At 38.9% G+C, this 12778-nt stretch overlaps 1 protein-coding gene and 1 long non-coding RNA gene across 4 annotated transcripts in view; one reads left to right on the top strand and one right to left on the bottom strand.

The window, feature by feature from the left end:
• Positions 1 to 56: 56 nt before the first annotated feature.
• LOC140657955 (uncharacterized) lies at positions 57 to 7258 on the top strand. Its single transcript, XR_012044551.1, has 3 exons — positions 57 to 708; positions 1086 to 1207; positions 7161 to 7258. It is a non-coding gene; the product is annotated as an uncharacterized lncRNA (long non-coding RNA).
• IQSEC1 (IQ motif and Sec7 domain ArfGEF 1) overlaps positions 6711 to 12778 on the bottom strand; it is a 71399-nt gene continuing 65331 nt past the window's right edge. For 2 of the 3 annotated variants that reach the window (XM_072875736.1, XM_072875735.1), the window contains one exon: positions 6711 to 11444. In XM_072875736.1, the coding sequence (XP_072731837.1) occupies positions 10839 to 11444 (606 nt within the window). In that variant the 3' untranslated portion in view covers positions 6711 to 10838. The remainder of the gene's footprint in view (positions 11445 to 12778) is intronic. The other variant, XM_072875737.1, reaches the window with a different exon arrangement.

Raw genomic sequence — 12778 nt, 5'->3', positions numbered from 1 at the left:
CGGCCCGGGCCGCGGCGGCCGGAGGGGGCCCCGTCTGCAGCCCCCCCCCGCCCCCCCCGGCGAGCGCCGCCACCCGCCTCCGCCCCAGCACGAAGGGCAGCGACAGAAACGCTCCCGGTCGCATCCTGGTGCAGGCACGGAGGCGGCGGCCGGAGCGGGCCGCAAGGAGCTCCCGCTGCTTCAGTAATGCCAGAGCCCGTCCTCTGATCCCTCCGCAGCGGCGGGTCAGGGACACACGCACAGACCCGTACGTCCCGCGCACCACCCGCGCTGCCAGAGCCCCTCTCCATCCTCCACCCACTTCGGGCCTAGCGATCACCTAACAGCAGGCACAGGAAAGGAGCCCGATAACTGGCTAGCCTGACAGAACCCGCGCCTCCTGGAGCACGCAGGATGTCTTCGAATGGTCTTCCTGAACCAGCTCAAGAGCATCAGCACAGGCCGGGAGAGGGCACAGGACCACCTGCCAGAGACAAGGGGCGATCACTTCACCCCCCTTTTAGATCTGATGGACGTGCTGACCTGCACCCCGAGTTGATGGAAATCACCACAAATCTCCATCAAAACCTAACTCCTCCTAATCTCTGTGTCTCTGGGATTAGGAGGAGGATTATGTCAGAAGTTGACAGCCCTCACCCGAACTGCCTGTGTAGCCATTTCCGTAGGTAACTAAATGCCAAAGACAAAACACCACTCCTGTGACCTGAGGTAAATACTGCGCTATGCTGAGGATCCTCAGATTTATATTTCTCCTTTGCTTTCATCTGCCATGCCTCTGACAGCAGCTTTTGGTTTTTTTAAAAAACCAAGTAGCAAAACCGTGCCAGATTACCGAGCTGGTTTCCTAAATATTGAAATCTGGTTAGGAAATACACGCTGCTCCATTTCTGTACAAGAGGTCACTAGTCAAGTGAGTTGTCTCACCACCCAGCACCTACTGTTCTCATCTGCAGGTGGGTAAGAGTGCTCACTGACACGTAAGTACTTGATGAATACTGAACTTCAATTACACAAGGGTAGTATTAATTTGATTGAAATATTTCTTTCAAGTCCTTTAAAGGCTGTCTTTACTCTCTCATTTTAAGGATCACCATGGCCTGCTGCCCTTCATTCTTCAGCTGCCCTCATTCGATTTGTTCTGTGAGGAGACTTTCAGAATGCTAGGGATTTAATAAAATGGCATTTCACAAAAGAACAAGTACTAAAGGTAAACACAGCCTAATGAACTGATTTACTTTGCTTACTTAAGACTTGCAAAATGTAAATCCTATAATCCTGTAGTCCAGATAAATTGCCATTTCGATTCCCTCTCAGGCACTGTATTGCTTACTGGGGTTTTTTGTGTGAATCCTCAAATCCTAAGCTTTTGCAAGCAGACAGGTATCTGTCAGAGCCCTGCACACGCTGACCAGGCTGACTGAAGCCAAAGGTATCACATGAGTATGTAATGCTGTACATCTGGGAGGAGGCGAGAAATATTTCACTCATTGGTTGGTACGTCAGCCAGACAGTGTCGAGTCCAAACACATGCAGAACTCTGAGGAAACAAACCCATCTCAACCAGAAAGGTTTTCCTTTTCACAGACTCCTTGATCCCATTAATTGTAACTCTTAGTTGGGGACAAGATGCAACTGCTGAGTGCTCATTTTTTGACAGCCTCTTGAAGGGTGAGTTTTTGATGATCTGTATGAACTACTTGTCTTTGTATGAAACATGGATACCTTATTTATGAGAGAAAAGCCAGCCCTCTTTGGTAGCCCTCTGATAAAGGCAATAGGTAGGAAAGGCTACCTGCAGGACCCTGCTCCTCCATAACATTACAATACCTTCACAGTTTCGTGGTTACAGGAATACAGGAGTACTGACTACCAAAACTGATCCTGAGCTTCTTATTTCCACATGTTCAGTTCTGGTTAAAGTTGTCCAACTTTTTAGCTTTGGAAGGTGGAAAAGCAAGAGGTGATGTCTAGTCCTATCAGGAAAAAAAAAAAGGGGGTGGGGAACACTGAGATGGCTTTGCAATCTTTGGGGTGGAGTGGTAACATGTTACTGCCTCTATAGAGTGCTTATATCGATAGCTGGTTGATGGCATGGATAGTAAGAGTAAAAAGCCTGCTCTGCTGCTCAGCCTGATGACACATCAGGTTAATTGAGCAGAAGGCTTTCCCACATGATGTCACTGAGAGGGAACCTGTCTGGCACTGTGGTGAAATGGTGGAGTGTAGAAGAGAGGGTGATGGCACACCAATGCCACATCGCAGTTCCGGACAGAGGTGGTGGTAGCTAACACATCCTCCATGGGGTCAGGAGAAGAGCTCTGGGTCCAGTGACATCCTCCCCGGACTAAATATGCTAAGGACGCAAGTGCTAAAGCTGAGGCCACCTTCTACTAAGACAAGTCAGACTGGTTCTGGTCAGTACAAACGGGAGTGATCTGGCAACTTTAAAGAAAGGATAAACAAAGAGCATAGGAAAAGACTGCTTGAAGAAAATGATCCAAACAGTGAAAACAAGGCTAGGCAGCTGGGAAACAGCAGGAAAAAGATGCCTCATCAGGAAGTTCAAAAGAACTGAAAGAGCAGCCAGCACGCTCCACCCTGTGCATTCATTCACTAAGTATGAGAATGGTTATTGTGAGCATATCCTAAAGAAATACCTGATTTTTTTTCCAATTGCAGAACAAATCACAGTGGATGATAACATATCCACAGCATGAAACTACAAGCAGACTATTACTTGCACATAGAGAATCCCCTTTGTTTCTGCACTGACACAAATGGTAATACACCATTTATTTTGTCCCATACATGCAACTCTTCCTAATGTTGTATTTAACTACAGTTGAAAGCACCCTCCTGGCAGCTGCAGTTCACTGCAACTCTCCATAACACTTAATTCCACCATTCTGGCCTATAAACATCTTCAAGCTGCATTGCACAGAACTGCACAATATGCTGCTAAAAAAAAAAAAGTATCTTTTTTGCCTTCTGCTTCAGCAACGTGCCCGACCTTTTTCTTTCCCCGCTTTTATTTACAACTCATCTCTGCTGTCTCTGCCACTCAGCTATTCATCTACATGTTGATATAATTTCAGCTTCCTTTGAAATTGTTAGACCACTCGTCACTACCTTCCTGGACCAGCTAATCCCTCAGCTGTTACAGAGCTCTTCATAACTCACATTTTGTGATCAACCGTGACTGCCACAGTGATATCCATTTCAGTCTATTCCACATAGAATTGCTTTCTTGAGAAGGAATTAATACAAGAGAGATATAGATCAGTAAATGAGTATCATGAAAGTACCCTACCATTTTCCATTCCTTTTTACTCTACCATATTTTTCAGTAGCTGCTTAAAAACTGGTATTCAATAATATAAACAGCTGATAATATTTAGCTCCTTGAGACACGGATATTTTACTTACTGAAAAAGTGCCACTGTAGGTCTAAATTACTTTATAAAACTATTCACCAGTCTTTGCAGCACTTCCAGGAAAATACATACAATTCCTTTAGTAGCCTCTCCTCGCTTTATACAATTGTTGTTTTCTCCTTTTCAATCAGACAGATGGTAGGAAAGTTTTGCACTTGAAATTCATTAATTGTCTTCCCCGTGGGCATGTGATGATGTGCTTATAGCATCATCTTTCCTGTCTCTGAGTATTTGGAAAAAAGTTGGCTGACAAATTAAATCTTGGGAAAGGTGAGAGCAGGAACTGGTATTTCCACTTTTGCTCCTGGTTGAACAAAGTGATGGTTTCAAGTCAGCATCACCCACACAACTTTCATTTAAGTCTTACTTAGCTTAGGAAGTACTTCAAGCAGAGGTCTTAATTTAAGCATTTCCTAACATTCATGATCAGCCTCATCCTGCAGTTGATTTAGTTTTGCCAAGTAATGCAGGATTTGGCTTTAATGCTTGAAATAATAGGAAACAAAAAGGAAGTCTACTAAAAAATACACTTAAAATGAAGCATTTTTCCCTCATTTGTGTGTTTCAGATATTTCTATCAAGTTAGCTATGCTATGTTCTCCTCTAGGAATTTTATATCAACAAAATATAGCAGCAAAAATCACCAAGAGGCTAGTAAATAGGCTAAAAGTCCAGTATGCTTCCTTTTGAAAAAGGTGTATATAATACAGCTATACCAGTGAAGATTTATTATGGCATGTTACTGTAAGGACATTGTTCATCTTATGCAAATATGTTTGTCAGTAGATATGCATGCTGAAATATGATTTATCACACAATCCTAACAACATAATAATTCTGGTATCTTGTCACAATTTGAATGACTGCAGGAAAAAACCCTGGAATTTGGCTTCATGTTTTGCACTCAATCTAAAAAGCTGAGGGATAAGCAACAGTGTATGGAAGATATTCTGGACTCGGTGTGACCAGGGCCTGTGATACCGTGCAAGAAATTTAAAAATAATTGGGGCTCCTAAATCTCACCTGTGCACAGGTTGTAGCTGATGAATAAAACATCACACAACTATTCTATATACTCCAAATAAATATATGGTAAAATGCTACTACACCTGTTTTTATGAAACTCCTGAATCAAAATCAATCATTAAGGCCAACTGGAAGAAAAAGTTAAATAGAATTCATGAGATTTTTAAGTCAACAAAAACCTGAAGAGAGATACAGATAAAACATATTTCAGAAGTAAAACATATGAAGTTCTTTGGTCATTTTCCTGTCATTTCAATATTGCATTTCTTTATTTCAACCAAAATAATACAGAAAATACCTGGAAAGTAACCCCCTCTTAAAAAGATGCTATCTAGAAGACTATGAAGTAACTTGTTATTGCATGACAATTCATTCATGCAATTATTATGTGTACTGAATCATGCACACAAACACCTAAAATACACAAACATAGGACTGAGTTTAGGAAAAGTTTTCAAACATTTGACTCCTGACTTGCAAAATATGTGACTTTCAGTTACAATTTATGACAGAAAACCTTTGTCTTAGTATTAGGGTACGAATGCCTATCCTCAGCAAGAAGGCAATATAACTTCTTAAATGAAGGCATTTTTCACTAGATACGTACATACAAGTTTTATCAGAGACTTAAGGAATGCAACTCCATTAAGATGAGAATCTCAAACAAATAAGGATATTAACATTTTAAAAAGCCCATGAACAACTGTGAGCTATTAGACTATCACATGCTTAACCTACATTGAATTTTTTTAATTAAGTTACTTGGCATTGCTGTGACCAGTGCAAATTATCACACAAACCACAATGGCTGCTGAGGTTCCTTTGGCTATTTATTTTTCTTCAGTAGTGCCAGATCATAAATGCTTTCAACCTAGTCTTAGTTTAGGTAGGAAGTAGCAGCATTTAGACATATTACTTAGATCCTACTTTTAAAATGGATCAGGAAAAAAACCCAGATTTATAATAATATTTACATGCTTTTAGAGGTAAATTAGAGAAGACAGACTCTTTGCCTTCTCGAACTGTAGATGTATCAAAATTCTTAAAATCATAGCTTCTGAAACAGGAATAGAAGTACCAGTAGAGAACATCACTGCAACTTCTTCTGTTTCCACTAACAGAACGTTTCTATGAGGCATTGCTTATCTTCTAGTGGGTCGCACAGCTCAGAGGGATGGCACACTGGACGTACCTAGTGATAAATGGGTACTTACCTATCAAAAAAATCATTGATCAAGATGTACATCCTGAAATCAGGGCCATTCAGAAATAGGTCAGAGTCGACTATTCCCACAAAATAATTCAAGAATCTCCTAAAATTCACAGACAAAACAAGCAAACACAATATTTAGTTTAAATTGATAGCTGAGCATTAGTTTTAACAGGCTTTACAGACATGCTATAATCCCCTTGAAATCTAGGAAATGCACAAAAATAAGAACACAGTTGAGTATGCCACAGGCTATTATCTAAAGTAATTGCAGGAGTGTAACATGAAATATTTTGAAGGCCACGTGTGGCAAATATGCCTGTGTAGCGATCCTTCTGCGGTATAAATTAAGACACACAACAAATAAATACAGGTACAAGTAGTAAGGGGATAATACTTATTCAGTTACATCACTTACTGAAGTATGATGGTTCCCTGCCAATGGGTGCACAGAAGCAATGAATACTCTCAAAGCTCGATCCAAAGGGCGTAGGTTACACTTAGGAAATGAAGGACTGCATCCCTGGGAAGGACAAACTTAGAACACTTAAGAGTCAAGGGCAGTCAGTCATCTAAACATGAGCTCCTAAGGCAATGTGATAGCCAAAAGATTAATGGGATCAGCTGAACATGCTGGGCAGCTCGTGTTTAAGAAGATTCAAAATCTGGTTACTGCTTTTCGACATTAGAATGTTTTGACAAATAGTACACCAAAAAACCTCTTCAGTGTTACCTTGCATTATTTGCAGGTCTAGGTGTTGTATTTATTGCTCCTTATCGTACTTCGGAACTAAATATACTTACAGCACCACCAAACAAATCGAAACCTGTTGAGAAGGGATCACAGTCTCCACAGTACTGACCACCACTTCCACCAACTTATCTTTAATTTAAGATGAAGACTGAAATCTTGGCCCCTTTGAAGTGAGTAGCAGAAATCCCTTTGACTCAGCAGGGCCAGGACACCATTGTGGAAGGAATTTCCTTCATTTCAAGCCTGAAGAGTTGAAGTTCTTGGATTACACAAAATGAGAAACAAAGAGTTTTAAATGATTTATTTGATTTCTCCACATGATCACAGTTATAGTTTTACATCAATAGGGTCTGTTACTACTTACAAACAGAATGCATATTAAAATGAAAGCACTCCTTTCTTCCCCATAGTTACAAAAGGGGTCTCAAGCCTCCCCAGAACAGAAGCTTCTTGTAAGCATAATGTTTTTTGAAGTCTTTAACAGTCTGCATTCAAGACCTAATTCTAACAGTTTAATACAACTCAAAGCTGATTTAAGTTCCTAGCAGGAGATAGGCAACCTCAAAGTGACTGCAGACTTATAGTAATACTAATTTACACACTATGTACAATTTAGAGAATTATCTATTCCCCCTACTGGTCCCATTTTCACCACCCCCTTTTCTCTTTTCCAAATTTAATCTTTTTATTGGTTCCACTTTTCTTTTAAATATATACACAATAATCCATTTTGTAGGCAAGAAGTGCGATGGTATTTTACAACGGAACAGCAAAATGCATGCTTAACTGCAGAAAACACACAGCTTCATATGGAACAGCAAGTCAACATCTAGAGATTCATTGTTTAAATATCTGCTGACTGTCTTTCAGCTCATTTTATCAAGAAACAAGAGGCTTCTGCTGCATGCAGTACATGATGGGAAAATCATTCCACACTGTATGTTAGACTTGTTTTTTTTAGCAATACAAGACGTACATTATATTAGGATGAACTTTGTTTTTTGTTTTTACATTGTTTTACATTTCATTCTTAACTTAAAAAAATAAAAACCCCAAATATATATTTGATTGTTGTCCCAGAAAAGATTTTTGTTGCCACACCTTCATTCTTTACGTTTCCCTTTCATTTTTTCAAATCAGCATTACTACTTTGCCACATCATTTATGGGAAAAGAGAAACATGGTCACTCTATGCAGTTCTGTACCAGTTCTTAATTGGCAATGGCATTTGAGAAAAAACCCTCTCAATTCTACTCCTGCCTGCAGGCTGAAAAAAAATTAATTTTCTTAACCACACGCAGTGTTAAAGTACTATACTATCATTTTCCTATTCTAGGCATGATCCACACTGCTCTAAGCAATTGTTAATCAAGGACGGAGTCAGAGAGGTTATATTACAACCCTAAACAAGCAGCAAAGTTCTTAAGACTTATGCTGACACCAAGACACATCTGTTTGTTTGAAGTACATACAAACACATAGGCAAAAAGAAAATAGGAAAAAAAAAAAAATCAAGTCCACTGTTTCTCCTCATTGACTTGAAATAATAGTTTACAAACACTGTGCTCTTACACAACCAGTTTTGTTTTTTAAACTAGCCTCAATATGATCTGTGGTTTTACACATGCAACTTAATGCACCTAGAGGGTAGGCACAAGCTCTTTCCCCACGTGTACATGAAATAATGTGTAAGTGTTTTTTTGCACGCACATTTGTGACATCTCCTGAATATTTAATTGATTGCACATGGAAAACCAGTGGTCAAGCATTAAAATGTGGCTTACTGTGTAAGTTTAGAATATTTATATGTAACTCTAATTTAAATGAATGAAAGGGGTTTTTAAACATAAAGCAAATGCAGATCTGGGAGATTTAACATCTTCATTGTTAATTAACACAGCTGGAGTCAGATTTTCCTCTCCACTGCTACCGCATATTCTGCATTTATCCCATACACAGGCAGTTTTACTTACATTATAACTCTGCATCTGAAACAAGTACAGACTCCGTCGCTCAGTGAAGAGGAGCATTCTTACCTCTCTTTTAATTAAAAGATGCAGTTTCTGAAAGATGTTTGTACCTGAATGGTTCCTTATCTTTTCTGGAACAACCTATAAATTACAGTTAGACTCTACTATTGGTACAGATGTATGAAGAAAAGTCTACATATTGAAATGTTACCACTTTACTTCAACTAATTATCAACAGTAACACTGATAGATTTTGCAAATATACAATATGTAGAGTGTAGCCTCACACTAATAACATTAGATGACATGCAGACAGTTCTACTTTCCCTTATCAGAACAGTATATATTTTTTTAAACTGCAAGGAACAGAGCCTCAGGGGACCCGTACGAGCCCTCTTAAGGTAAGCCGCAGAATTTAGAATAGTATGAGTGATACTTAAAAATAATAATGTAATTACTCCTTTTCATGAAGATAATTTAGAGGAGAAGGAGCAGAAGGGGAAAACATATTGCACATGTGTGAAACAAACGTGGACAGCTTTAAACAAAAGGCTAAACTCTAGATTGCTGTATTTGCTCTCTGTGGAGGTTAACAAAGTGCTCAGTTTGCAGTTTTGCTGGTATTGTGATATCAATGGTATGAAAGGGAAAAAATTACTCAGCCTCTCCCCCCTCCCCCCAAATATTAGAGATGCCATGAGCAAGCCAATATGAAAAGTCATTCTCTTGTTCTCATGTCCTCATTATTCCTGACAGTTTTATTACTGTTAAATAGAAAATTGACTGGTTGTTATTATTATTACTTTTACCCATCTCACACTGGAACTTTTTGCTCATCCTCTTCAAGGTTTGCTTTTAGGCTGGTACAGTTTTGCAGTTGTGATTCCTTTGTCTCTACTGTTTAGGTGTAAAGTCCTTGCAGTGGCTCAAAATGCTGAAACTACAAAGTAGGCGCCATGTATATAACTTTGTACAGGATTTTGGGATAAAAATTGTATATAAATTTGCAAATGGTTTGATTACAACACATAAGCAACAACAGCACAGCCTGTTTTTATGTGATGTCTTGCAACTAACTGGACTATGAAAGTGAGGGTTTGAGCATAAACTCAGCCCGCTGAGTGCTGGGTACTTTCAAACTAACAAACGTGATGAGTAAAAATGGTGAAGCCACTTTGTTGCTAGCACATGGCTACATGGAATTACATATCTTTTTAATATTTATATATAAAAACCCTATACTAAATTCTAAAACAAACCTTCAAGTTTTAGAGCACTTCCACCTGGAAACACTCTAACTGGAATTCAGCTTCATTGGGGGTAAAAATGAGAAATTATGGTAAACAGGAAACAAAGTAGCTGAGAAAGATGGAAGTTTGCCATTTTCATGTTTGAGATGAATGTTTTTGCAGTGTATACATGCACCTGTCATAACTCTTCATGTGTGTTCATTAAATCATATGTGTACAAAAGAAATGTGGATCATGTAAATTCACAGTTATCACAGCCTTTAAAGTGTCCAAGAATTTGTGTGACCAATGCTTGAAGATGACCACTGGTAAATGGTCATCTGACATTGCTACGGTATAATTACTGCATCTTAACGAGTTTGCTTACCTGAAATAGCAGAGCAGTTATAATACTGATTACGTATGATATTATCGTGTTAATAAAATAAGGATTTATACAAAGCGGTATTTGACTACAACATTTAAATGCTATGTTACTTGGCACATTTAGTAATGATTGCTTAGAAATCTTAGCGAGTCCAGAGGACTCTCAATGAAAATACTGAAATGTCTGAAATTTGTTTCTAACGTTTAATGTTTTTGGTCTACTCTTTCATATGCTATTCATCTATTATACTGTCCTATCAAGTAAGTGGAATTCCTTGTAAAGACTATATTGCTAGTTTTGTGGACTGAAAAAATTTCTTTCCAAGCACAAATGTTAACTATACAGTATATATATATATATATTTATATGTATATATTTATATTATATAAAGTTTACTTACGTACTTTCATCAACCATATCAGGTCTACTTATTTTTTTTGCCCATTGACAATAAAAGAGCAAGAATGCAACACTTGGTTCTGTATCACTTTTTTCCTTTTTTCATAGACTAAGTTTTTATTATGCATGTAAAATTGTCAAGGGATTCGGTGTAAAAGGTAGCTTTACTCATATTCAGCAAGCAGCATGTTTTCAAGGCAGTTTGGAAATAAGAACTAACCAGATGGTAAGCGTCTATCGAGTAGATAAGTAAAACCACTTGCGCTATCGATTGCGCTAACTTGAATTATTTTATTTAGTAACAGCAAGCCTTTAAGCTCACACAACTCAATTAAGTTGTCTAGGTAAAAACTGACAATATTATTTGTTCCTGTAAGTGCCTTTGTAACTTTGTTTAAAACTATAGTTATTAGGAGGGTCAATATGTTCTAGACTATTGTGCTGATGCCACTGTGTTTGGGCTTGGTGCTGGCTGAAGTGGAGGGAGGTGGTGGCGGTCCATGGTGATGCTGAGAGTGTTGGGGATGAGAAGAGTGCCCTGGGTGCGGAGGGGGCAGTGGCGGATGAGGAGAGTGGGTGTGCTGCGCGTGGGGGTGCTGCATGTAAGGAGTGTGCTGGGAGTGTGCCGCATGCTGGGAATGGGGCACGTGTTGGTGATACTGGTGTGGGTGCTGGATATGCTGGGGAGGGTGATAGTGGTGGTGGTGGTGGTAGGGTGGCGGGTTCTGCTGCATGTGACAGTACTGCGAATGGTGAGAGTGCACTTGTGCCTGTGTCTGCCCCTCAGCTGGCCCTGCATGGTGCATGGCAGAAGGATGCTGTGAGTGTTGCTGATGTGGGATTACTGGAGGGTGCGGAGGTTGCTGTGATGAGCCAGATGGTGGATGGCCTTGGGAAGGTGGCTTTCCCCTTTTACTACCAAATAAGGAACCTAGGAGTGAGGAGGAGTTAGGCATAGCCTGGTGAGGGCGAGATGGACACTCTCGGGTTGATGTAGCTCTTCGGCGCATGTGAGGACTGCTAATGATGGACCCCTAAAAAGAAATTAATAGAAATAAAAATTAAAAAAATCTTAAAATGTTTAAAAGAAAAAGTTCACACTGACCCACAAACTCCTCCTTCAGTGTTCACATGGGTGGACTACGTTAAGAGTTCTAGGAAAAATTTTATTTCCACCTTCTCTAAGTTGCCAATGAGGCATTCATGCCCTTCTTGGGATACCTGAAGCATTAAATGTTTTTCTCTCAGTACTTTAATATCAAAAGCTATGACTTTAAATAAGGAAAATGTCACGGAAGAGTAACATGACATAAGACCTAGGAGTGTGTTTTTAAAGGAAAAATACATTTTAAAATACTGTAATAATACCATACTTGCTTGTTTACAACAAAAAATAAAACTACATTAAATTCAACCTAAATAGTTAAACACACAGCAGCAAATATTACAGTTACAATTCAGATTTCAAAACAGTATTTTAAACTTTTTTTTTTTTATAGTAGTTCTCCACTACTATATGCCACAGTGCTGCTTCTCAAGCCTACCTCTGAATTATGTTTTTAATGGAACCATACCATTTTTGCCACTAAGGTTTCTATGTGATCGTGTTCTTCTGACCTGTGGTCCAACATTCTCTATTATTTAGCCTGGAAGGTGTATTTAGTTTCTGGAAGTTTTGGGTTTGTATTTTTTAAAAAGAGTTATGGGACACAACAATACTTAGGCAAAGTGTGCTAGATTTAAACTGCAATCTACCTAAAGCAAACACAAAAAAAAAAAAAAAAGAAAAAAAAAGAAAAAAAAAAGAAAAAATCTGCAAGCTGAATTCAGAGACATGAACAGTATATATATAAATGGTTTGAAGATGAATGAAATCTCATGAAATCCACATTGAATTCACCTATCTTAATAATTTTTCCTCCCATGCCCTATCTGTGCAATTCCATGGTGTCATGACTGCATACATTTAGCAATTTAACTCGAAAATAAGCAATGGGAATGGTTGAGCATGAAAGTCAATAGTTGTAGCTAAATATCAAACAGCAGGAACAGTGTACTTTGTAACAAAGAGCAAGTGGGCTTTTAAGCTGGGACCAGACTGAAATGGTGGCAAAAGGACACATCATATTCATTTAACCATGCTTACAGGAACAAAGGGAACAAGGTTAGCTCAAACCAAAAATGGCATTGGTCTAAAACAAGCTGTCAGTGCTTTTTAAGCTGGAAGAATACGGAGTGAGTAGCCTAGGCATGCATTTTATTTGAGGCAGGCAGGTTATATGTTAGAAGAAAAAAGAGCAAAAAAATATGTATATAAAAGAAAGGTTTGAAATGCACATCATCACATCCAGCTAGACATCAGTAACTT

The sequence above is a fragment of the Ciconia boyciana genome, chromosome 11 (assembly GCF_034638445.1).
Source record: "Ciconia boyciana chromosome 11, ASM3463844v1, whole genome shotgun sequence".
Taxonomy (NCBI): domain Eukaryota; kingdom Metazoa; phylum Chordata; class Aves; order Ciconiiformes; family Ciconiidae; genus Ciconia; species Ciconia boyciana.
Note: the sequence above shows the minus strand (reverse complement) of the source record. Positions and strands in the feature narration are given on the sequence as shown.